At 47.9% G+C, this 23,653-nt stretch overlaps 1 protein-coding gene across 2 annotated transcripts in view; it reads left to right on the top strand.

Moving 5' to 3' along the window:
- Positions 1-723: 723 nt before the first annotated feature.
- PRKCB (protein kinase C beta) overlaps positions 724-23,653 on the top strand; it is a 201,667-nt gene continuing 178,737 nt past the window's right edge. Inside the window, exons 1-2 of one of the 2 annotated variants that reach the window (XM_053365909.1) lie at positions 724-993; positions 4,663-4,694. In XM_053365909.1, the coding sequence (XP_053221884.1) occupies positions 803-993; positions 4,663-4,694 (223 nt within the window). In that variant the 5' untranslated portion in view covers positions 724-802. The remainder of the gene's footprint in view (positions 994-4,662; positions 4,695-23,653) is intronic. The other variant, XM_053365908.1, reaches the window with a different exon arrangement.

Raw genomic sequence — 23,653 nt, 5'->3', positions numbered from 1 at the left:
GTAGGACTTGTGCACAACAGCAATCTTCCCACTTGTGATTCGCAGCTCCAGCTCTTCAGAGGCATTGGATCATAGAACTGCAGAGTTGGAAGGGACCCCAAGGGTCATCTAGTCCAACCCCCTGCAATGGAGGAACCATGGCACCTCCAAGGTGGGAGGCAGCACATAGCCGCACTGCCACATTTTGTTGCTGTTCCCTCTTGCAAAGAGACACATTCTAAGAAGCTCGGATCCCAGGGCTTAAAACGCAGACACTCTCCCTCTCTCCTTCCCCAAAGCCCTTGCTGCTGTGAGAGGTGCACTCTGCATGTGCTCAGAGGCACTCGAGGTCTTCCAACGCCCTGCCCCTTCTGGGCATCCTAATATCTTGAGCCTTTGAGAAACAGGCCTTGGAGGAGGAGGAGGAGAAGGAAGATAAAACAAGAAGGGGCTCCCACCGCCGCGCATCCGGAGGACGATCAGCAAAACGTAGCGAGGGGGCGTGGGCGGGGCCGGCACGCCTAGAGCTAGGGTGGGCGTGTCCTCGGGCCCCGCGGGGCGGAGCCTGGCGACGCCAGCCCCACAAAAAGCGAAAAGGGAGCGAGCGAGTGGGCGGGGCCCGGCATGCAGAGGAGGGGGCGGGGCCGGCAGGCGCGATTGGCTCCGGCGCTGGCTCTGCCCAGCTGTGGCCAGAGGTGTCGCGCGCCGCAGCAGCAGCTTCAGCACCAGCAGCAGCAGCAGCAGCGCGGAGAGGAGGCGCCGCGGCATCCTTGCAGCAGCAGCGGCGGTGGCGGAGGCAGCAGGCTGGGCTGCGGGAGGGACCATGGCCGATCCAGCGGCGGCGGCTGCGACGGCGGGGGCGCCGTCCGGGTCCGAGGGTGAAGAGGGCCCGGTGCGCTTCGCCCGCAAAGGCGCGCTCCGCCAGAAGAACGTGCACGAGGTCAAGAACCACAAGTTCACCGCCCGCTTCTTCAAGCAGCCCACCTTCTGCAGCCACTGCACCGACTTCATCTGGTGAGCAGAACCGACCCCCTAGGCCAGGGCGGCAGGAGGATGGGGAACCCCACTTGCTCGGCATCTCACCCCTCCCGATCTTGGGCTGCGCCACCCCTCCCTTGCCTTTGCTGAGCCGGGGTCCCCTCCCCCTATCGAGGGACGCCCCCTTGGCACCCGGCACCCTGGAGGATGTGAAGAAGGGCTTCCTCTTCCTCTCTTCCCCGCGGTCCCAGGGCAAGCGAGCTCCTGTCCCCACTTAGCCCGGTCTCGGATCCTCCCCCTATCTCCCCTGTCCCCTTTTTCAGGGCTGCAGCCCCCGAGCCGTGTGATGCGCCTCAGACCCCCCACCCAGCGGACCTCGCTTGCAGCTTTTAGTCATCATTTCTCCTTGCCAGCTCCTTTTCCGGAAGGTGGGGAGCTTCCTCCCAACTTGCACCAGTCCTTGTACTCCAGGGTTGGGGGAGTGCCTCCCCCCCGTCCCTAAAATCTCCTCCCCAGATATGAGAAGATGAGCACCAAGCTCTCTCTGTCTCTGTTTCACACCCTGTCAAAGGGAGATCGCCTTCCTGTTGCAACCTTTAGCTGGAGTTTTTCTCCCTGGAGGGCCCCCTTCTTGCAGGATTCAGAGGAGTCCCTTCCACCCACCCACCTACCTACCTTTGCTGCCTGGGGCCCCTTTCAGAGAGGTACCACCTCCACCAGCTGCATGAATGCAGCAAGCCGCCTCTGAATTGTGTAGTCTCTGTGACTATGTTCACTGGCAAAGACCCCCTAAGTAGATTGTAAGCCCCCCACCCTCTTCTTTCTGTTGAGAGACTCCCCCTCCATCATCGTTTTCAAAACACGCATCCCGTCCCAGCGTAAAAGACCTCAGCAGAGAGCTCTGTCAGATACCACTGAGAACTGAGCAACCCAGGTTTTTTTTATTTTTATTGCCCCATCCGCACCACAGAACATTTCCCACAATCTTGACTTATTCCATAAAATGCCTTCCTGCCTCATTTGTGCCCCTCTTCCCATTTCAGCATGCGAGGGCATCCCCTCTCTGATGATATTGGACCTGACAGGATATCTGCAATAAGGCCCCCACCCTTCCATCATTACTGGATGCTCCACCCCATATCCTACTCCACAGTTCCATGCACCCCATGGAGAAACTTCCAGTGGCCAACAAGTAGCTAGCCATGGTGAATCCCATCCACTTTCTACCTCTCTCCATCTGTTAACAAGGTCTCCTCTCAGTCATGAATTCACTAGGTGGCCAGCCATAGGCAGGCCACTCCCTTTAACACACACACACACACACACACACAATATGTGAGTAATGACTCTGACCTACTTTATAGGGTGGTTGTTGGGGACACACCACTATTGTGTGTGTGTGAACACTTTGGCTACTCTAAAACACCATACAATGTAATAATAGAATTGTAGAGTTGGAAGGGACCCAGCGGGCCATCTAGTCCAACCTCAGTAAATCACAATGGCCAAGGTGCTTATCTGGGGCCCCATCTCTGGGGGTAGTGAAACTGCCCTCCATCTTTGTAGATTCCAGGTATCCCTGAATTCTGTGGGGTGAAAGTCCCACTTTGGGAGGAAGGCAGGGAAGGGAGAGGCTTTGGGGCCATTGGAGGCAGGGTATGCAGAAATTGGGAGCAGGGTGTTATTGAGCATGTCCAGAGTGCCTTTAGCTTTCCACCAAGTAATGGCACCTGGCTTCACAAGGATCTTGGACTAGGGAGAGAACAGTTGTGGAGCAGGGGCAGATTGACTTCAGTCTTGTAAGAAGGATTCATTCTTTTTTTAAAAAAAAACAAACAAACAAAAAATCACCTACACTAGAATTTTCATGCTCCACCAATGTGTGGTGTATTTGCAAAGCAAGAATGAATATTTGGGATATGGTGGCAGTTAAAGCATAACAAAGCTGTGCTCAGTGAACCTAAGTATGGAGAACACCAAGGTCCACCACTCACAGAATCATAGAATTGTAGAGTTGAAAGGGATCTTGAGGATCATCATCCAGCCCCCTGCAATGCAGGAATCTCAACTAGATCATACATGATAGATGGCCATCCGTCCTCTGCTTTAAAATTTCCAGGGAAGGAGAATCCACCACCTCTCCCGGGAGCCTGTTCCACTGTTGCATCTCCTTCCTTGTAACTTGAATCCATTGCTTTGGGTCCTACCCTCCGGAGCAGCAGATAACAAGCTTGCTCCATCTTCCATGTGATGGCCCTTAAGATATTTGAGGAGGCTATTGTATCACCTCTCAGACTCCTCTTTTTCAGGTTAAACGTTCCCACCTCCCTCAACCGTTCCTCATAAGGCTTCCAGAGGCTTGGTCGCCGGTCACTACATACATTCCAGCTTGTCAATATCCTTCTTAAATTGTGGTGCCCAGAACGGGACACAGTATTATAGATGTGGTCTGACCAAGGCAGAATAGAACAGGACTATGACTTCCCTTGATCTGGACACTATGCTTCTGTTGATGAAGCACTAGAATAGCATTAGCTTTTTTCCTGCTGCATCACACTGTTGACTCATGTTAAGCTTGTGGTCTATATTGCTGGGTGTGAATGTGAGTCTTATTTTAGCAAAGATCCCATCAAGTAATGTGGAACAAGGTTCTCTCTCTGCACAGGGTCTTGGAGAGCTGCTGCCAGCCAGAGTATCTCAGGCTGATGAAAGCTGTAGTCCCAAACAGCTGGAGGGCACCAGGTTGTGGAAGGCTGGCATAAACATCATCTCTGACCTGGCAGAAGGCAGTTTCCTAGGTGTGCTAGGCTAGCAAGTGGTCCTCAGTTTTGCTCCTGCCAGCTCTGCTCTGGAGCAAAGACTGTCAGTTCTGGATAGACTTCAGACCCTGCAAAGGCCCCAGGAGGCAGTGATGGCCACCAACTTGGATGGCTTTAAAAGAGGACTGGACAAAGTAATGGAGAAAGAGAAGGCTATAGGTGGCTCTTAGCCACAATGGCCATGTCCTGCCTTCGTAGTTGGAGGCAGCAATGCTTATGAATGCCAGTTGCTGGAAACTACAGAAGGGGAGAGGGCTCTTGTACTCAAATCCTGCTTGCTGGGAGCAGGTTTCTGGACTAGGTGGGCCACCAGCCTGATCCAGCAGGGCTCTTCTGATGCTCTTTTGGAACCTCCAGGCTCAGAGGCAGTCTATCTAGGTACAGTATATAGGTTTTCAGAGGCATTTTGCCACTGTGAGAACAGGATGCAGGACAAGATAGGCTATTGGATTGATCCAACAAGCCATTCTTATGTTATTAAAGGCAAATCCAGTTGCACAGTCCTTTTCTGGGGCATTCAACCTACCTGGAGACTCTGATCTATTGGTGAGCGTGGGAAACCAGGCACTATGGTTCTTCTTCTTTCTTTTTTAAAGCCCCCTAGTGAGGAAATACTTTTCTTTCTATCCTCTGCCCCATCTTCTTTATCTCCCCATCCCACCATCAGTGTCACTAGAGCTTGAGAACTTCTATTGGGCATTGTTAGGGAACAACAGGTCTCCCTTTTTTTGGAGTGGGGAGGGCAGTTGCTGCTTGGAAGGCCTGGAGCTACAGAGGCTGGGACTGCAGTGCTTGTGGTAGAAAAGTGAATGTTTGGGTTGTGTGGGTTTGTACACACACACACACACACACACACTCCCTAACTTGGTGTTTTTCTCTCTTGCAGGGGGTTTGGCAAGCAAGGGTTTCAGTGTCAAGGTGAGTTACACACCAAATGTATATGTGAGTGAGTGAGTGAGTGAGTGCATGTCTTGGATGTGGTGTTCCCGAAAGACCTGAGTTCAAGTCCAGGCTTGCTGGAGGCAGAGCCCCAAACCTCTTTTAAGTGGTGGGGCTCCTCAGGTGTTGAAGTAAGGCAGATGCAAGCCCCCATAACCCTGTAATTTGGAGTCAAAGTCTTGCCTCTTAGGAAGGAGGGACTCATCCATTCCAGATGCTGAGTGCCTCTGCAAGTATGATTGGTGTGCATGTGTCTCCGTGTTACATCATTTGTTTCTACCCTATAACATGACCACTTGTCTTCTTACTGTGGCAAAAGGGGCACCCACTTTGTGGGTGCTGCGTCTTGGAAGTCTAGTGTGTTGTACACCCCCCTCGTATTGCAGTATATATATATTAAAGGTAAAGGGACCCCTGACCATTAGGTCCAGTCGTGACAGTCTCTGGGGTTGTGGTGCTCATCTTGCTTTATTGGCCGAGGGAGCCGGTGTGCAGATTCCGGGTCATGTGGCCAGCATGACTAAGCTGCTTCTGGCGAACCAGAGCAGCGCACGGAAACGCCGTTTACCTTCCCGCCAGAGTGGTACCTATTTATCTACTTGCACTTTGATGTGCTTTCGAACTGCTAGGTTGGCAGGAGCAGGGACCGAGCAATGGGAGCTCACCCCGTCACGGGGATTCGAACCGCCGACCTTCTGATCGGCAAGTCCTAGGCTCTGTGGTTTAACCCACAGTGCCACCCGCGTCCCTATATATATATTGGAGGTATGTAAATAAGTAAGAGTCCTGAGCCAGCTTTCCTGACCCCTCGGCACCATATCCAAATTGAGTGGTTTGCAGAGTAACTAGATTGTGGAACCACCCCCCCACATCTAGCTGTTTGGACTTAGCCCTGGAACCTGTTTGAATGTTGTTGTTTTTTATGAGTGTTGGCCTGACTGAGATTCGGGTTGCAAGCTGGGGCACCCCTCCACCCCCTTGAGCTCTCCTGCATGGCAACCGGCAGCCTCCATTCTTCTGCACCTTCCATGTTGCCAGCTCCTGGGCTGTAAGAAGTGACTGATTGGCTGCCGACACCCATCAGGATGTGGGAGGCGGGTGGTGAGGCTGAAGGGGGAAGTGGGTGATGTGTTGATGTGACAGTCCAAATGTTGGGCTTCCTTTTTTCTCGGTGTCAAATCGCGTTGCAAGGGGGGTGGGGGTGGGCTGCTTTGAACGTGTTGTACTTTTGTTTTATCGGTCTTTCATGAGGAAATGGGCGATTCTCCTTCCGTTCTGCGGAGGAAAGGGTCCAAACTGAAGGTTGATAAAAGTCTCAAAAGAGAAACTGACAGCTTGCACGGGTCGGAGTGACCCTTTGGGTTTTCGTTTTGCTTTCCAAAGGTCTGATTTCCAGTTCCGATTGTTTTGTGGTAGCGTTCAAGGTGCAGTTGAGTGCAACACCAGAGGAAACATGTGGTGTATATCCTTAGACTGTGCAGTGCACAATGCAGATTAATCCTATTTCATTATACTCTTTTTTGCCTTAATCAAACCACCCCCAACCTGGTGCCCACCAGATGTTTTGGACGGCACCTCCCATTTGCCCCAAACATCTGGAGGGACCTGGCTGTCTTAATCAACTCCTGATAATCCTCACAAGGTGGTGAGTTTATTTTATGTGGCTTTCACTTTGCCTGCTGTTCGTCTCCGATTCATTGCAAGGTGATGATTTTGTTCTGTTGTGAGCTGCTTTTGAATGGTATGTGGGTGAGAGGCAGGCTATACTTTCAGGAAATAAATAAAGGGATGGATTTCCTCCAATTTCCCAACTGCAAGTTCATGGATGAAGTATGAATTTTAATCAGAGCGAGTGTCTGCAAGTGTGGAATTGCAGAGGGGTGGTTGATCCAGAAAAAAGCGGCCTATTATAAATCTGGATGCATACAGAGGGTGTGGAACCCTATTTTATCTAAGAAAGATCATGGGTTTAAATAAGACGCAACATGTCAAAGTATGCAGAGTGATCTGTGCGATAACTTGTCAGGAGGTGCTGTTGCCATTTAACAGTATATCCCTTGGAAGAAGAATAGTCATGAATTAAGAATTTGTAGGTCGCAGAAGGTTTCTCTTTTCATATGTAATCTACTTTGGAAATACTGCTTTAGCCACAAAATGGAGGAAATCGAGGTTCTCGTCTAAACAAAGACAGTAAGAATGCTGTATTTAAACACAGTAAATAGTTTTCATCTATTCTCCCCCACCCCACCAGGTGTTTAAGGAGATTGGGCAATGCTTTTAAATCAATAGCTTTCCAGTTTTTGTTACTAGAGCTGAATGAATGCAGCTGAGGCACTTTATAGATTGTGTGTACAAAACTGGGTCTGAATAAGATGCTTTGTGGATTAAATAACTCAATGCTGTCCTACCTCCACTTCATGCAGTCTTTAAAGACTTGAAAGGCATATTAAATTTCGACAGATTAAGGTCTGCTGATGCTTAAAAATAAGAAGAGTTTCTACTGTTTTAAATGACAGAACTATCATCTCTTTGAATGATATGGCTGTGAGTTTTTCATGTGTTCCGTGATTGATGTTGTATCTTCCTTATTCAGTGAAAGGAGCTGAATTTGATTTTTTTGGGGGGTGGGGTCCTTCTTATATCCAGTTACAGTTTTGATGCATTGTATTGGGGCTCCTTTTGGCTTCACTTCCCCTCGCCCATATACACACACCTGATTTGAGATTTTGTATAGCTTTGACCCATCCCTGTTGAATGACAATTGAAGCCTGGTTGTGGGTGGCTTTGAGATAAGAAGGTGGGTGTTGTATTTTGTCCCCTACCTTCCTGCTCAACTTTCTGAACCCTTGTGCATTTTCCACAGACACAATTCTCAGAAACTTGCACCCCATACAGTTGGGTCCAGGATACCCCATGAACTGCCTAATCCCTTATATTCCACTCCAATCACTTGAGTCTTCAGGGGAGTCACTGTTAGTGGTCCCCCGTGGCTCAAATGCGTGGCTTATACCCACCAGGATCATGGGCATGGTTTTATGGTGCTCCCCAGTGCTTCCCCCCCTTAAAAGTGTTTAGGGGTACTCTCATTTTCCTACTCATATTGAAATACTGCCCCTCAATGAGGCCAAACTTAGATTCACAGAATGTTTAGGGGTATGCGGCCCCCCAGAAAAAAAGCACTGGTGTTCCCTTCCAGTTGAAATCAGACAAGTGTCAAAAAGCGTCAATAGGCGGGCAATTTTGAAGTTTCAGTGCTGCCGTGCTAAATGATCTTACAGCCGTGGAATAAGTGTTACGTTGCATCTGTAAGAGTGCCAGTTCCGCAGTTCAGAGTGGTTGAGTGTGCATAAGTCAGCCCTGCAATGAAACCCTTTGGAGGGAATCATGCACGCGCCCCCCAAAAAATCTCTTCATCTCCAAAATCTTAAATGGAACCTTGGAACACAGTTAATTTAAAGGATCGTGAGCTAATACAATGGAAACAGGCTGTGTCTTTTGAGTGCCTGTCTTGCTGCCTGCCTCAGTGTAGCTCCTTTCTGGTGCTGCCATTTGTCCCTGAAGTAAAAGCCATGGATCAGGGAGCTGATGGTTCCCAAACATCTTCTGGAGAACATGAATGCCAAAACGATTCCAGCTGGGGTCAGTTGAGTGGAAAGCTGGTGCAACCCAATTTCTGCACATATCTCTGTATATCTTCCTTTGAACTGTATTTAATGCCTTGGACCAGGCACTTGAATCAGTCCATGGGTTGCCTCCTTGCACCAGCCTGGGTCAAGCACAGCAAGGATTGAGTCCGTAGCATCTGGTGGGCACTAGGCTGGGGAAAGCCGCCTTAAGAATCTGAATGGCTATAATCATTCAATTAGCCATCAATTTAAAACCAGAGAGTTTATGGTGTCAGCTTTTGAGCTTTACCTTTTGAGGAATTAAGCAACGGGGGCCTTGGTTAGAGGAAAGGAAGAGGAGCTGCGTTTATTCACAGGTGTGGGAAGATGGTGGGGCTGCTAATGCAATTTTGGTTTTCACACTTTCTGAACAATATGCAAACTAAAGATTAAGAACCTACAAAGAGCTTGCTGAATCCGACCGGTGGCCCATCTAGTCCACTATCCTGTTCTCACGGTGCCCAGCCAGTGGCCAAAGCACAGCTCTCCTTGGAAATCCACCCCTCTCTGAATTTTGTGTTGCAGTTTTCCAACCAAAGAATGTGTGCAAAAATGCATCCGTTCAGGAAAATAACCTATCAGGTGTATTGTATTGGGGAAAATGTGTGCATTAGGCTGAATTGCATACAAAGGTTTTTATTTGCACTGAAATGCTGTCAAATGTTCATGAGGACTTCTGAAAAACAGCAACTTACAATTTGATGCAGAAATGCGCAGAACTGAACTTTAGACTGGGGGGAAAACGAGAAACTGAAACAGTTGTCCATGCTTAGCTACGAGTGCTGTCTGGGTAGAGGAAAGGGGTCCAGCTCCAGAGGTGTCCTGCGAGGTTCTTCCCAGCCTTTGATAGTCCCTCATTTCCTCAGCTTGATGTCTTCCCTGCAGCTTCTTTTCCTGAAGGCTTCACTGTCTACTTTCCCTCAAGTTCCATTTCCTGCCTACTTAGTCCACCTGCTTCTTACTCAATTGCTTCCCCACCTCCTGGGACTTCTTCCTACACAATTTCCAGCCCTCCATCTCACTGCCTGTCCATAAAGCCCAAGTGAGTGAGGCTTTCATGCCAACCCAGCCAAACTGACAATTCACTTCCCTGGTAAAAGCCTAGACGGTTCACAAACATGGTGGTCTTGGCAGTGTCATGATCCCTCCAGCAGAGTTTTGTGAACATTCCATGACATCACAGCAGCTCAGCCGGTCCTTGCCCTTGGATTACCTAGAGAGGCATGTTGTTCCCGCACTTCCCCGAAACTATTTTTCTCAATCCATATTTTATTATTAATTTTGGCTGTATTTCTTTCATATCACATGTTATATTTTTCATAACAGGAGTTCAGTTGGCACCAGGGGCACACTATCTTTCTATGCCTTTTTCTAATTGCTTGAGCTTTGGCCTCTCTCTCAACCAGAAGGCCCAGCCTCATTTAACATTTTGAGGCTTTTAAATTCTCATTTTGGAGCCATTAAGGCTGTAGCTTACTTTGGATAAGAATGTGAGCTTGCTTTGAGGTTTAACCCGTGCATCTCACAGAAGCTTTAAGTGGAGTGGTCAGGGAGGTCTCGGTGTGGTGAAATCGGTCAAATGAAAAAGCAATATTGGGGTTGTCAGAAAACAGCATGTGCACATTATTGCTCTGAGACTGTTCTGTTGCTGACAAGGGCTATGCTGTCACGGGAATGGTGAGGCTGGATGGGGTGCAAACCTTGTAGAATTTCATAGAATCATAGAATGGTAGAGTTCAAAGGGACCCCAAGGGTAGACTATCCCAACCCTCAGCAGTGCAGGAATCACAACCAAAGCACCTCTGAAAAATTACCTCCTTACCTCTGTTTACAAACCTCCAACAAAGGAGAGTCCATCACTTTCCACAGTAGCCCATTCCACTTTGTTGAAGAAGAAGAGTTTGGATTTGATATCCCTCTTTATCACTACCCGAAGGAGTCTCAAAGCAGCTAACAATCTCCTTTCCCTTCCTCCCCCACAACAAACACTCTGTGAGGTGAGTGGGGCTGAGAGACTTCAAAGAAGTGTGACTAGCCCAAGGTCACCCAGCTGCTGCATGTGGAGGAGCGGGGAAGTGAACCCGGTTCATCAGATTACGAGTCCACCGCTCTTAACCACTACACCACGCTGAACAGCTCCTACCACCAGAAAGTTCTTCCTAACGTTCAATCAAAATCTCCTTTCTTGTAATTTGAATCCATTGGTTTGCATCTTCTGGAGCAGCAGAAAACAAACTCGGCTTTCCACCTTTTCTTGTAGAGATTCGGGTCCTTGGGGACCCAATACCTTCAACGGCCTTCTGTGGGTGGGAGATTGACATAAGAGCCTGCTAGATCAGGCCAATGGCCCATCTAGTCTAGCATCCTCTTTTTACGAGGACCAACCAGATGCTCATGGGAAATGAGTAAGCAGAAGAGCAAATCTCCCCTCCTGTGGTTTCCATCAACTGGTATTCAGAAGCATTGCTGCCCCTGACTGTGGAGGCAAAGCCGAGCCGCCATGGGTAGTAGCCATTGATAGCCATCTCCTCCATGAATTTGTCAAATCCTTTTTAAAAAGGCCTTCTAGGTTGGTGTCCATCAATGCTTCCTGTGGGAGAAAGGTCATAATTTAACTATGTGCTGCACTGAAAAGTCTTTCCTTTTATCTGTCCTGGACCTTCCGACGTTCTGCTTCATTAGGTGGGGTATGAAGAAATTACATCTGAGGAATTGAAAATGGGAGCTTTGTTAGAGCGCTTTCCCTTCAGAACTTTTGAACTACAGTGGACGCTCGGGTTGCAAACGTGATCTTTGTGGGAGGCACGTTCACAACCCGCAGCGTTCGCAACCTGCGTCTGTGCATCTGCGCATGCGTGGGTTGTGATCCGGTGCTTCTGCGCATGCACACAAAGTGCAATTTAGCGCTTCTGCACACGTGCGGCTGCTGAAACCCGGAAATAACCCATTCCAGTACTTCCGGATTTCGGCAGTCCGCAACCCAAAAAGACGCACCCTGAAGCGGCTGTAACCCGAGGTATGACTGTACTATTCCCTTTAGCCCCAGTCAGCATGGTGGTGGAATGATGTGTCTGAGGGGAGCACAGCTGTGCTGGCCAGTAGGGCTGAGCGATGTCTGGTTTTCAACATCATGATATATCACTGGCTAAATATCACAATACTTTATACAGATATGTCACAATGTCCGAAATAAGGGTAGAAATAATGAGGTGAACTGGGTAATATCCTGGCAACTGCCGCTACTTAGAAATCTAAAATGGATACATTTTTCTGGCAGGGAGAAACCTCCTCTCCCTTGTGCATCTATCAATATTTTATATTTTATTCTTCACGGTTTCCCCCACATCATGATTTATTTATTTTTTACATAGCATGCACACACACATCGTGATCCACGACATATCACATGCCCAATATTATGGAACTTTTACCGCAATGTGGACTTCAGACCAATTTTGCACGATGTATCGATATGTCCCCCAGCCCTAACTGACCAGGGCTGATGGGGTTGTAGTCCTAAACATCTGGAGCATCCTAGTTTGGGGAAGGCTGTGTTAGAGTTTGCTGGTGGCTGTGATATTTTTGCTTCTCACCTGCTTTACAGAGAACTCACCAGGTTCTCTGCTTTGAAAAGAGAAAAATCATCCTTTTCAAAATAACTGAAGTCTCATGGAACCTCCAGGTCCAAGGCAATCTTTCTAGATTCCTAGGTCCTTCGGGGCATTTGGCCACTGTGAGAACAGGAGGATTTGGCCTGATTCAGCCGCAGAGCTCTTCTTAGGTCCTTATCTAGATGCACCCTCAATTGGTGCCAGAAGCTGAGACCTGAGACCAGCAGCTACCTTAGGAGTGTTGGAGCGCCCTCTCCAGACATGGAGGGGAATGGAGTGTGCAGCATCAGCCACCCCGCCATTGACAGGCAGTAGAAACCTTTTGGCTAGTTAGGCTGGGTATAATTCCTCCAGGAGCCTTCTGTTGTTCTAGCCCGGCCACCAAATCTGCTTCCTTTTGACTTCCAGCTTGTTCATTCACCCCCGGGTAAGATTTCAGGTGCAGTTTCCTGGGTCCTAAGGCTTTTCTCCTTTCCCGTTTTGCTTTTCTGGGACATCCTTGTCAATAATGAGGTTGCTAATTAGCTCTTAATACCTGTTTAAAGTCTCTCAGTTGAAACGCTGGAGCAGATTGGGTTGGAACGGAAGTAATTGGAAGCGCTAATGGGCTGCCGCTAATTGCTAGCCCATGTTTGCAGTGAGCCAGGTAAAGTGTGGAAACTGCAGGATTTTGGGGGGGGGGGGAAGAGGGGGCTTTGTGGTATTGAGGGCAATGCCAATATGAATTTCATTTCCATTTCAAATGCAGTAAAAGAAGTAGTTCTCTGCCTCTACCATGCTGTTGGCGTCCATAAATTTTCTGCGATTGCACTGCCTGTGAGCAGAATCTCACCTATGATCTCCTGTGAGTTGTGCCATATCAACACAACTTTGAAAATAAAATGCTGGGGTCCCAGCTTGTTGAGTATGTGAGTTGATAAGAGATGTCTGAGAAGGGGTGGAAAGATCTGTAGTCTAAGCTGCGCATTGGAACCAAAGTGCCATACAGTGGTACCTCGGGTTAAGTACTTAATTCGTTCCGGAGGTCCATATTTAACTTGAAACTGTTCTTAACCTGAAGCACCACTTTAGCTAATGGAGCCTCCTGCTGCTGCCATGCCGCCGGAGCACGATTTCTGTTCTCATCCTGAAGCAAAGTTCTTAACCTGAAGCACTATTTCTGGGTTAGTGGAGTCTGTAACCTGAAGCGTATGTAACCTGAAGCGTATGTAACCTGAGGTACCACTGTATTTGTTTCTGTGGGTCGCTGGACTATGGGTAGCTGATGCTGTGGGGAGCTGAAGCATGAGTCCCAGCAGGATTGGGACCAGAGTTGAAGTCAATGCTGGGGAAGCTCTAGGCCATGCATAGGCAAACTCTGGCCCTCCAGATGTTTGACCCTACAATTCCTATCATCCCTAGCTAGCAGGACCAGTGGTCAGGGATGATGGGAATTGTATTCCCAAACATCTGGAGGGCCGGAGTTTGCCTATGTCTGCTCTAGGGGTGCTGACTTGAACCAGTTATTGGGCAGGCCAAGTAAGCCCTGCCCACACAATCAATCACATGACGTGGTGCAAAGACACCATTTGAATGGCAATGCCCATCAACTTTGGGGAGGCCCAGCCCCCTCAAATATTTTATGGGGGGCGGGTGAAGGGACCTTGGCCCCTAGGAGTTGGCTCCTACAGGCAGATCTTCATCTGGCAAGGTGGCATCAATTGAGGGATGGTCTATAGCAGATCAGGATGTGCAGAGGAAGTCTGTCCAAGGAGGACTGTGAGAAAAAAATATATATCAATGAGGTAAGTGTGCATTTAGGAAAGGGAAGAGAGCCTCAGATCCCTGGTCCATCTAGCTCAGTACTGTCAACACTGAGTGGTAGCAGCCCTCCAGGTTTTCATACCAGAACCTAGAGCTACCAGGGATTGACCTTGGGGCCTTCTGCAGTCAAAGCAGATGCTCTACTATTGAGCCACAGGAAGAACAGATGGTCTGGAGCAAGACTGGGGAGCCACATGTGCAGAGTGCCGCTGCCATCTGTATAGAGGCCAAAGCCTGAACCACAAGTATTTTTAGCCAGAGAGGAGTCATGCCAAGGCCGCGGCAAATCTGCCTCTTCTCCTCCTTCTCTGCATCCATGAGTGATTCTCCAATTGCGCTAGCAAGCAGCTTCCTGCTTTAAGGGTCCTGGCCAATCCCAACAGTTAGGAGGTCCTGAGTTGCCTCATTATTCCCTCTACTAATGCCTTAATTTTTTTGGCATGCCAGACGAGGGGTCGTGTAGCGAGGCGGAAGCTAAGCCTCGCCTCGCCTGCCAGCCAGCCAGCCAGGCCTCCTCGAATGCTCACTTGTTTTCATCCTTCGTTCCAGAGCGTCGGCGCATGCCTGAGATGCTCTCAGCCCACGTCTCGGGCCTTGGCAGGTTGACAGCCGTGTCTGTGCTAATATACAACACGTTGCATTTTTTTTGACACAGCTGCTTTCCTCAGAGAGGGGGAAGAACCCACCCAAACAATCCTCTTTGGCAAGATCCCCTCCCGCCCACAGACGGCAAGCGGGCGAGCCTTCCTTACGTACGCCACAAATCCCACAGGCGGGGGCGGGAGAAAACTCGCACTGCCACATTTTGGGGCAGATGGGATTTCTAGGTTTGTGCACTGTTGAGTCCAAAGCATTCCGCTGAGGATGCTGAATGGAGAGGCAAAACTTAAGGCCGAAGGCCGTATTCCTTTCTAGGCAACCGTGTGGGTGTGTCACATGTCACTGGTAGGTGGAGCCAGAGGCAGAAGTGGGCGGAGCAATGTATGTATGTATTTTTTGCTTTGAGCAGAAGACTACTTTCTACTCACACTCCTTCACCCTCTCTGTTCTCCATCAGCATTCAAGGGCACATTCCAGTGAGGCAAAATTACTCAAGGTAGACAAAACTGAGTAGATGGTCCAATGTAGAACCTCCAAGTGTCCCTATTTTCCAGGGACAGTCCCAGATTTACAGAAGCTGTCCCAGTTTCTGATTTGATCCTGGAATGTCCTGTTTTTTCTTATGACATCCATATTTTCATCAGAGAAACATTGGAGGGTATGGTAGGACATCTCAATTGTCACTGGAGTAATGTTGGAGGGTATGGAGTTATGTGACGCCCAAGCCAAGGAGATAAGTAACTATGCAACCTTTAGAAGACACCTGAAGGCAACCTTGTATAGGGAAGTTTTTAATGTTTAATTATGTTTGAAGCCACCCAGAGCGACTGGGGCAACCCAGTCAGATGGGTGGGGTATAAAACTATTATCATTATTATGGAATAGGGCACCCCTATTTTCAACGGAGAAATGTTGGAGGGTATGTCAATGGTCTGGCTTGGTATAAGGCAGCTTCCTGAGTTCCTGTTTAGACTAGCCATTTCTGAAGAACCATGAGGACATTTTTTAAAGGAGAAGGAATACAGGTGAGTTGTAGAACACATCCTTTGCATATATAAGGTCCCAGGCTGAATCCTCAATGGCTTCTCCATGTAGGACTGGGAGAGACTCCCTGGCTGAAACCCTGGAGAGATGCTGCCAGTCAGGGTGGACAATATTGTCACAGATGCTCCAATGGGCCGATCTAGTAAAAGGCATTCCTACATTCCTCCACTTCCTTTGAACCACCATGACGCCTATCCACAATGTTGTAGCCCCAAACATCTGGAGGGTTGGGTAAGGCTGAGTTAGTTGGAGGAGTGCAATGGGGCACAGCAGTGCCTGCTTCCCCTCGGCTGCTCCTCTTCACCCACCCCATTGCTTCCTGTTTTAAGCAGGCTATGAATGAGATGGTTCTGCTTGATGCTTGTTAAGCATCTTCTGCTTTCCTGATGAAGGTGACTTTTCCCTTTTTGAAGGGAAAGAAAGCTTTAAATTCTGCAGAATTGGAAGCCACCTGGAAATGTTTCCAACTGGCTCTGTCTGCTTCCTCTTCCTCTTTCCACCGCTTGACTTGCTGGGGCCAGTAGTGGTTGCAAAGGAGCCAACTCCTGGGGGCTGAGGTCCCTTCACCCTCCAAGAAAGCATTTGAGGGGTAGCCTCTCAAATGTTGATGGACATTGCCATTCAAATGGTGTGTGTGCCACATCTTGTGGCCAATTATGTGGGGTGGGGCTTACCTGCGCACCCCCCAATATTTTATTCTAGTTGGCACCTTTGAGTGGGTGACAAAACCAGTGCAGCCAAGTGGAAGGAGTTTTGACTCAGGGGCAAGTCTGCCTGGGTCCAAATGTCTTCTCACCTCTCTGTCTCACTTCTGCAACTTCAGCAGAAGGGAACTGAGGGCTGCCTGTACCCCTTGTTCATCATTGGAGGCTCCTTCCAGATACCAAGAAGAACATAAGAAGCACCTGCTGGACCAGACCAATGCCCCATCTAGTCCAGCATCCTGTTCCCACAGTGGCAAACCAGATGCCTCAATGGGAAACCTGCAAGCAGGACCACCAGCACAACAGCAACTCTCCCCTCCTTTGGTTTCAGTTCCAGCTGTGGAGGCACAGCATAGCTGCCATCATAGCTAGGAGCCATTGATAGCCCTCCATGAATTTGTCTAATCCTCTTTTAAAGCCGTCCAAGTTGGTGGCCATCACTGCCTCTTGTGGGAGTGAGTTCCAAAGTTTCACTATGTGCTGCGTAAAGGACTTTATGTGTGCTAAATCTTCCAGCATTCAGCTTCATTGAATGTCTGTGAGTTTTAGTGTTCTGGGTGAAGGAGAAAAACTATTCTCTGTTCATTTGCTCCCTGCCATACATACCACATGTTTTGCTCCATAAGACGCACCTGACCATAAGACACACCTAGATTTTAGAAGGGGAATGCAAGAAAAAAACTATTTTTAAAGGGAGCACTGAGCAGAGCCTGTATGCATCCCAGGCTCTGCTCAGCACTCCCTTTCAGGAGCCGTGTGGAGTGTGTTTGCAGTGCTTGCAGGCTTTTCCCCAGGAGGGAGAAAAGCCCCCAAGAGCCGCGCACTCTTTAAAGGGTATGCAGCTCCTACGGGCTTTTCTTCGAGGAAGGAGAAGGGACTGACTGGCCACATCAGTTCCTTCTCCCTCCTCGGAGAAAAGCCCGTAAGAGCCGCGCGAAGCGTGTGTGCGGCTCTTGCGGGCTTTTCCCGCCTGCCTCCTGCCTGCATTTGCTCCATAAGAAGCACACACATTTCCCCTTACTTTTTAGGAGGGGAAAAGTGTGTCTTATGGAGTGAAAAATACAGTAATTTCATATGCATCAACCATGCCACCTCTTACTTGCTAATTCTCTAAACTAATTAGATGGGGAAGGGGCTCTTGCTCTTAAAACTGTGAATATGGGATGCTGTCAACAGAGAAGCTTTTGACCTTGGTGGTACCACTTTGGACGTGGTTTCCATGGTGACCCCATGTTTCTCTAGGACATGGGTAGGCAAACTAAAGCCCAGGGGCCGGATCCGGCCCAATCGCCTGCTAAATCCGGCCCATGGACGGTCCGGGAATCAGCGTGTTTTTACATGAGTAGAATGTGTGCTTTTATTTAAAATGCATCTCTGGGTTGTTTGTGGGACATAGGAATTCCTTCATCCCCCCCCCCCCCAAAATATAGTCTGGCCCCCCACAAGGTCTGAGGGACAGTGGACTGGCCCCCTGCTGAAAAAGTTTGCTGACCCCTTCTCTAGGAGAACACGTGAAGTCACCTTACACCAAGTCAGACCACAAGTCCATATAGCTCTGTGTTGTTCACGCTGACTGGCAGTGTCTCTCTGGTTTCTCAGAAATGTGAATGTTCCCAGGTTTAGGAATTAAATCTGAGCCTTTAGCATGCAGTGCAGACACTGTGCCCCTGAGCGATGGCCGTCTGAGGAACTCAACATGCTTTGTGTCTTTGGCTTCTTCCTCTTTGGAGGCCCCTGGGTGGGGGAGGCAGGAAAAAGTGGGTTTCGGAAATCTGATGTTTCTGTTCAGAACTCTTTGTCTTTGCTTTGCACACTCAGGGGAACCAGTCATGTGAGGGCAGCTGCACAAACCCCTCTCATCTCGTGGGCAGAACTCAGCGGTAGACATCAACAGGCTCTCTCCTCTGTCCTTCTCTCCAGAAAACCCTGCCTTTTTCTGTGAAGGGGGGGGGGTCAGAGAATTATGGGCAGGCACCTCAAACTACAATTCTCCAGGATTTTGAAGAAGAGAAATGTAGTATAGGTTTAGCAGATGAGCATGAACCAGGGGAGATGGGTGTGCCTCCCTCCTGCCACTGCTACCAAACTGGAGACTAGAAACACGAAAAGGACGTGCTTGATAGTCCTAAGAGTGTAAGAACAGCCCTGCCGCTGGATCAGGCCAAAGGGGGGGGGGTCCATCATTGCTCAGCATCCTGTTCTCATAGTGGGTGACCAGATGCCCCAAAAGAAAAAACCTAAAGCAGGATGGGGGGGAAGCGCTTTTCCCTCCTGTAGTTTCCAGCAACTGGTACTCAGAGACATTCTGCTTCTAACAGTGGTGGGAGAATGTATCCATCAGGCTTGATAGCCTTCTGCTCTGCTCTGGGAGCCAGTGTGGTATAGTGGTTAAGAGTGGTAGTCACGTAATCTGGGGAACCGGGTTCGCGTCTCTGCTCCTCCACATGCAGCTGCTGGGTGACCTTGGGCCAGTCACACTTCTTTGAAGTCTCTCAGCTCCACTCACCTCACAGAGTGTTTGTTGTGGGGAAGGAAGGGAAAGGAGAATGTTAGCCGCTTTGATACTCCTTCGGGTAGTGATAAAGCGGGATATCAAATCCAAACTCTTCTTGTGCCTCTCGTTGCCTCTTGTGGGAGCGTATTCCATATTGTAACTTTGTGCTGCCTGTGAAGAAGGATTTCCCTTTGTCTGTCCTGAATCGTCCAACATTCCGCTTCATTGGCGATCCCTGAGTTTTAGTGTTATATGATCATAGAACTATTGAGTTTGACCTTAAAGCGCCATTTAGTCCAACCCCTTGCAATGAGAGAGCCAAAGTCCCGGCTTCTCTGGATTGGCCCTTGATATGCATCATTTCAGTATTATTATACTGAAGTAATAGAACAAGTTTATGCTAATAAAGGGAGTTTTTGTTTAGTCTAGCCTTCTCGAGCCTGGTGTTTCGGACTACAACTCCCATCAGCTTCAGCCAGCACATTCAAATGCTGAAGTGTGTTTATATCTGCTATCTTGGGCAACCAGCTGGAGCCCATGGCAAGGCTATTTCCTGGGTTGTATCTCTTCAGCAGTGACGGGGGGGGGCAGGGAAATCATGTGTCTGTTCCCTTCTCTGGGTTTGAAAACTGGCAGAGCAGGGAGGCAAGCCCAGTGGTTAATTTTTATTTTTTTTTTGCTGCACAAGTGAGATTCATCTTCCTCCTTTTACTGCTGCTGGGGAAGGGCTGTGGCTCAATGGTAGAGCATCTATTTTGCATGCACAAGGTCCCAGGTTCAAACCCAGGCATTTCCAGGTATGCTTGTGAGCAGTGTTAGAAACTCAGATATGTGACCTAGGAACCAAATGGCTCCTCAGACCAAGGTTGCAATTGCCAGAACGGCATATCTAGGTGCCATTTTGGGGTAAGGCAGCTCTAAAGACTTATTTTTCAAAAGATGGATTGACTGTGTTTGATTCTCAGTTAAGCATCTGGCTGGTTCAGAGGACAACCTTGAGCTAGTTTAAGAACTTTGAGTATTTAAAGAAAAGTCACCCTAAGGTCCCAGGGCAGGTCACAACAATTAAAACACAATATTAAAAAGTAGCTTTAAACAACTTGCAATCACAGAAATATGCAAAAAACAGACATGCCAAGTGTCCAAAACCATGCTTCAGAGTTTGGTCTGTAGCTGGGTGGGTGAGGTAGATGATGGATGGATGGATGGATGGATGGATGGACCAGGCCTACTCCCCACCCCCACAACTGGAAATGGTACAGGAAAAAGGATGGGCAATTGATTTGGTTAAATGTATAAGGCGCCATTTGGTAATGAAACAATTGTTGTTGTTTAGTCGTTTAGTCGTGTCCGACTCTTCGTGACCCCATGGACCAGAGCATGCCAGGCACTCCTGTCTTCCACTGCCTCCCGCAGTTTGGTCAGACTCATGTTTGTAGCTTCAAGAACACTGTCCATCCATCTCATCCTCTGTCGTCCTCTTCTCCTTGTGCCCTCCATCTTTCCCAACATCAGGGTCTTTTCCAGGGAGTCTTCTCTTCTCATGACGTGGCCAAAGTACTGGAGCCTCAGCTTCAGGATCTGTCCTTCCAGTGAACACTCAGGGCTGATTTCCTTAAGAATGGATAGGTTTGGTCTTCTTGCAGTCCATGGGACTCTCAAGAGTCTCCTCCAGCACCATAATTCAAAAGCATCAATTCTTCGGCAATCAGCCTTCTTTATGGTCCAGCTCTCACTTCCATACATCACTACTGGGAAAACCATGGCTTTAACTATACGGACCTTTGTTGGCAAGGTGATGTCTCTGCTTTTTAAGATGCTGTCTAGGTTTGTCATTGCTTTTCTCCCAAGAAGCAGGCGTCTTTTAATTTCGTGGCTGCTGTCACCATCTGCAGTGATCATGGAGCCCAAGAAAGTAAAATCTCTAATGGAACAATACTTAAAAAACAACAACTACTGAATTGGCACCAAGCTCTCCAGCTGAAAGCTCCAGAGCTAGATCAAGGGGTTAAGTTAGATTCCCTGAAACGATGGAGAGACTTTTAAAAGTGGAAGAAAGACAAGTCTAAGTTCCTTCTTGCAGTACAAGACAGTGTGTCTAGCACTGCAGCCTCTGTATCTCTGGAGAAGTCAGTTGCCTTCTGCTGTTGGCACCCATGAACTGGGCTTCCTTTGTCTTCTACATCTTGGCGGTTGCTCCACTGCAAGAGGCATTGTCTGTTGGCTGCAGCAAAAGGACTGCAGAGTATTAATCATTTTGAGGCTGGATGCACCAGCAACCACTTCATTGGAAACTTGACTGCAGATTGTTTTGATCTTTGCTGCCCGTCTCTCTAGATCCTCCCTTCCCTTCTCTTTCTGCTGACTGGGCTTGGCCTGTGTACAACTTCTCTTTCTAAAAAGTAATAATTTTAGAGGGGTAGCCACAAGAGATATATAGATATTCATTTTTAATTATATTTAGATCCTGCCAGTGTGGCAAGGTGGTTAGAGTGTCGAACAGGTCAGCATGCGGCAAAGTCTGATAAGCTACAGTATCTCAAATTTTACCTGATCCATCTACACGGTTAATCCAGGAAGAAGAGTAAATCATAGTGCAGGTGGGTGGGAGGAGCTTGAAAACCAACGTCAGCTAATGGGGTTAAAAGGGGGAGTTGGGGAGGAATATTTCAGCCTCTAAAACTCTTAAAAGTTTGGGGTGGGCTCCTTGAGGTTTCCGCAAAGCACCTATTGGCAGTAAAAGGATGGAGTGCTTCAGAAACTTCAGGCAAGATGCTAAATCAAAGAGAAAACATCAACAAATATTCAAGATGTGCCAAAAGTTTCAATTTCAGCCGGCAAAACTTTAAATATGAAATCTACTGCAAACACTAATTAATTGTTCTTAATTATTTTGAGGTTTGGCAGGTACCTGCTGTGAAACCTCAGAAGATCATCATCACAACAATAAAAAATAAAAAATAAACTTGCTGTCAAATGCTAAATGCTACTGCGTACCAACTGTCAAATTCTGTCAGATATAGCTGGATGTCAAATACAGATGGGAATATTAGAATATCTGATAAATATGAGGCAGCAGCGTTCTTAGGGGGTGTGTGGAAATCTAGGAACAATCTTTTTTTAAAAAAAGATTATATCTACCTGTTCTTCTGTAATGGAGCTCAGAATAACTTCCATTGGATAGAAGGGGAGCACTTTTCAGCTAGTCTCCATACAGGAACTGAACAGTCCCAAATTCCTTAGCTCCAGCAAGGAAGCTTCATTATGTTGTTTTGGCACTATTAAATACCAGCATTGAATCTGGGAGAAGCTTCTGTTCTTGTTGTTGGATTAGACAATTAGGTGTCTATTGACACCTAATTAGGGCTGGCCAATAAATTGATACATTGCCCAGAACAGGTTTGAAGTCCATCTTGCCATATTGGCTTCGTAATTTTTGACCTGGCAATATATTGCGAATCATGATGTGTGAAGACAGTCAATGTCTCTGCATAGCTCCACCCTTATTTCAGACATTGTGATATATCAGTATATCGTGATGTTTAGCTGGTGATATACTGTGATGCTGAAAACCAGATTTCACCCAGCTGTACACCTAATTAGGGGACTCTAGTGATCAGGGTGTCTTTAGACGTAAGAAGAGCTTGGTTACTGGATCGGACCCAAAGGGGATCCATCTAGGGCAGCATCCTGTTCTCACAGTGGCCAGTCAGACGCCCCATTTGGACACCCAGAAACAGGACCCGAGCACAACAGCCCTATCTTCCCAGCAACTGGCATTCCAAGCCTCTGAAAGGGGGGGTGAAATCTAGCCATCATTGCAAGTAGCCATTGATAGCCTCACCCTCCATAAATGGTCCCATTCTTTCTTAAGGCCATCCAAGGCAGGGGTCTCTTGTGGGAGTGAATTCCATAGGTGTGTGGGGCACCTGGACTTCCATTCTAATTCTGGGATGCCCAACATTGAATTTAGCATGCTAAAATATAAGCCAGGCTGGCTTCCTGGTGAAGTTATCGCCTGCAGAGATGGACCATTAAAAGAGCTAAAAGAAATGGGTGATGTACCATTAAGAAGGCCATTAACAGAGAGCCTCTCCCTGAGTCTAGATTCAGGTAGGTAGTTGTGTCAGTCTGACGCAGCCAAAATAAAAAAATTGTGCAGTAGCACCTTATAGACCAACTAAGTTTGTTTCTGGGTAGAAGCTTTTGTGTGAATGCACACTTGAGAAATAATTAACAGAGACAAAAGGCCAGAGTTTCAGGAGGGAGGGGCAGAATTATAGGGGGCGATGAGGTAAACAAACAGGAAAAAAGTGTCATTTTTGCAAGTTGGAGAATGGGGGTGCAGAGCATGGGGCAGGCTGTCTGTTTTATGCTGTAGAGAGGGTCAATGTTTCGGGTTTCTTCATCTATATATCAAACTTTTTTCGGTCACAGACCAGCATAAGAGAAAACATACGGATAAAGTAAACACATTAGACTTAAAACAGGTTAAGAGGTGATTATACAGTGGTACCTCTGGTTCTGTACTTAATTCGTTCCAGAGGTCCGTTCTTAATCTGAAACTGTTCTTAACCTGAAGCACCACTTTAGCTAATGGGGCCTCCTGCAGCTGCCGCGCCGCTACCACGCGATTTCTGTTCTCATCCTGAAGCAAAGTTCTTAACCCAAGGTACTATTTCTGGGTTAGTGGAGTCTGTAATCTGAAGCGTATGTAACCCGAGGTACCACTGTATCATACATAACTTTAAAAAGTTAGAGACAAGGACAAACGATTAAAAGTGACTATAAGGGAGGGAGCATGAAGGAGCACAGGTCTTGCATTTTGGGTCTAGTTTGTGGCGCAAACCATCCTTCGATGATGGTTACAGCTGTTACAACTAGGTATGTAACATTTGTGTTTTCATCTTGAAGTAGCAGGGAGGTAGAAAGTTCTTCTGTGCGACCTGGAAATTTATGTAGTATAGGCGAGATGAAGCTAGCTCATATATCTGTATAGTATTGGCAGTGGAAAAAA

Source organism: Podarcis raffonei, chromosome 14, assembly GCF_027172205.1.
Source record: "Podarcis raffonei isolate rPodRaf1 chromosome 14, rPodRaf1.pri, whole genome shotgun sequence".
NCBI lineage: Eukaryota > Metazoa > Chordata > Lepidosauria > Squamata > Lacertidae > Podarcis > Podarcis raffonei.
The sequence above is the reverse complement of the archived record's forward strand: the minus strand, read 5'-3'. Positions and strand labels throughout refer to the sequence as shown.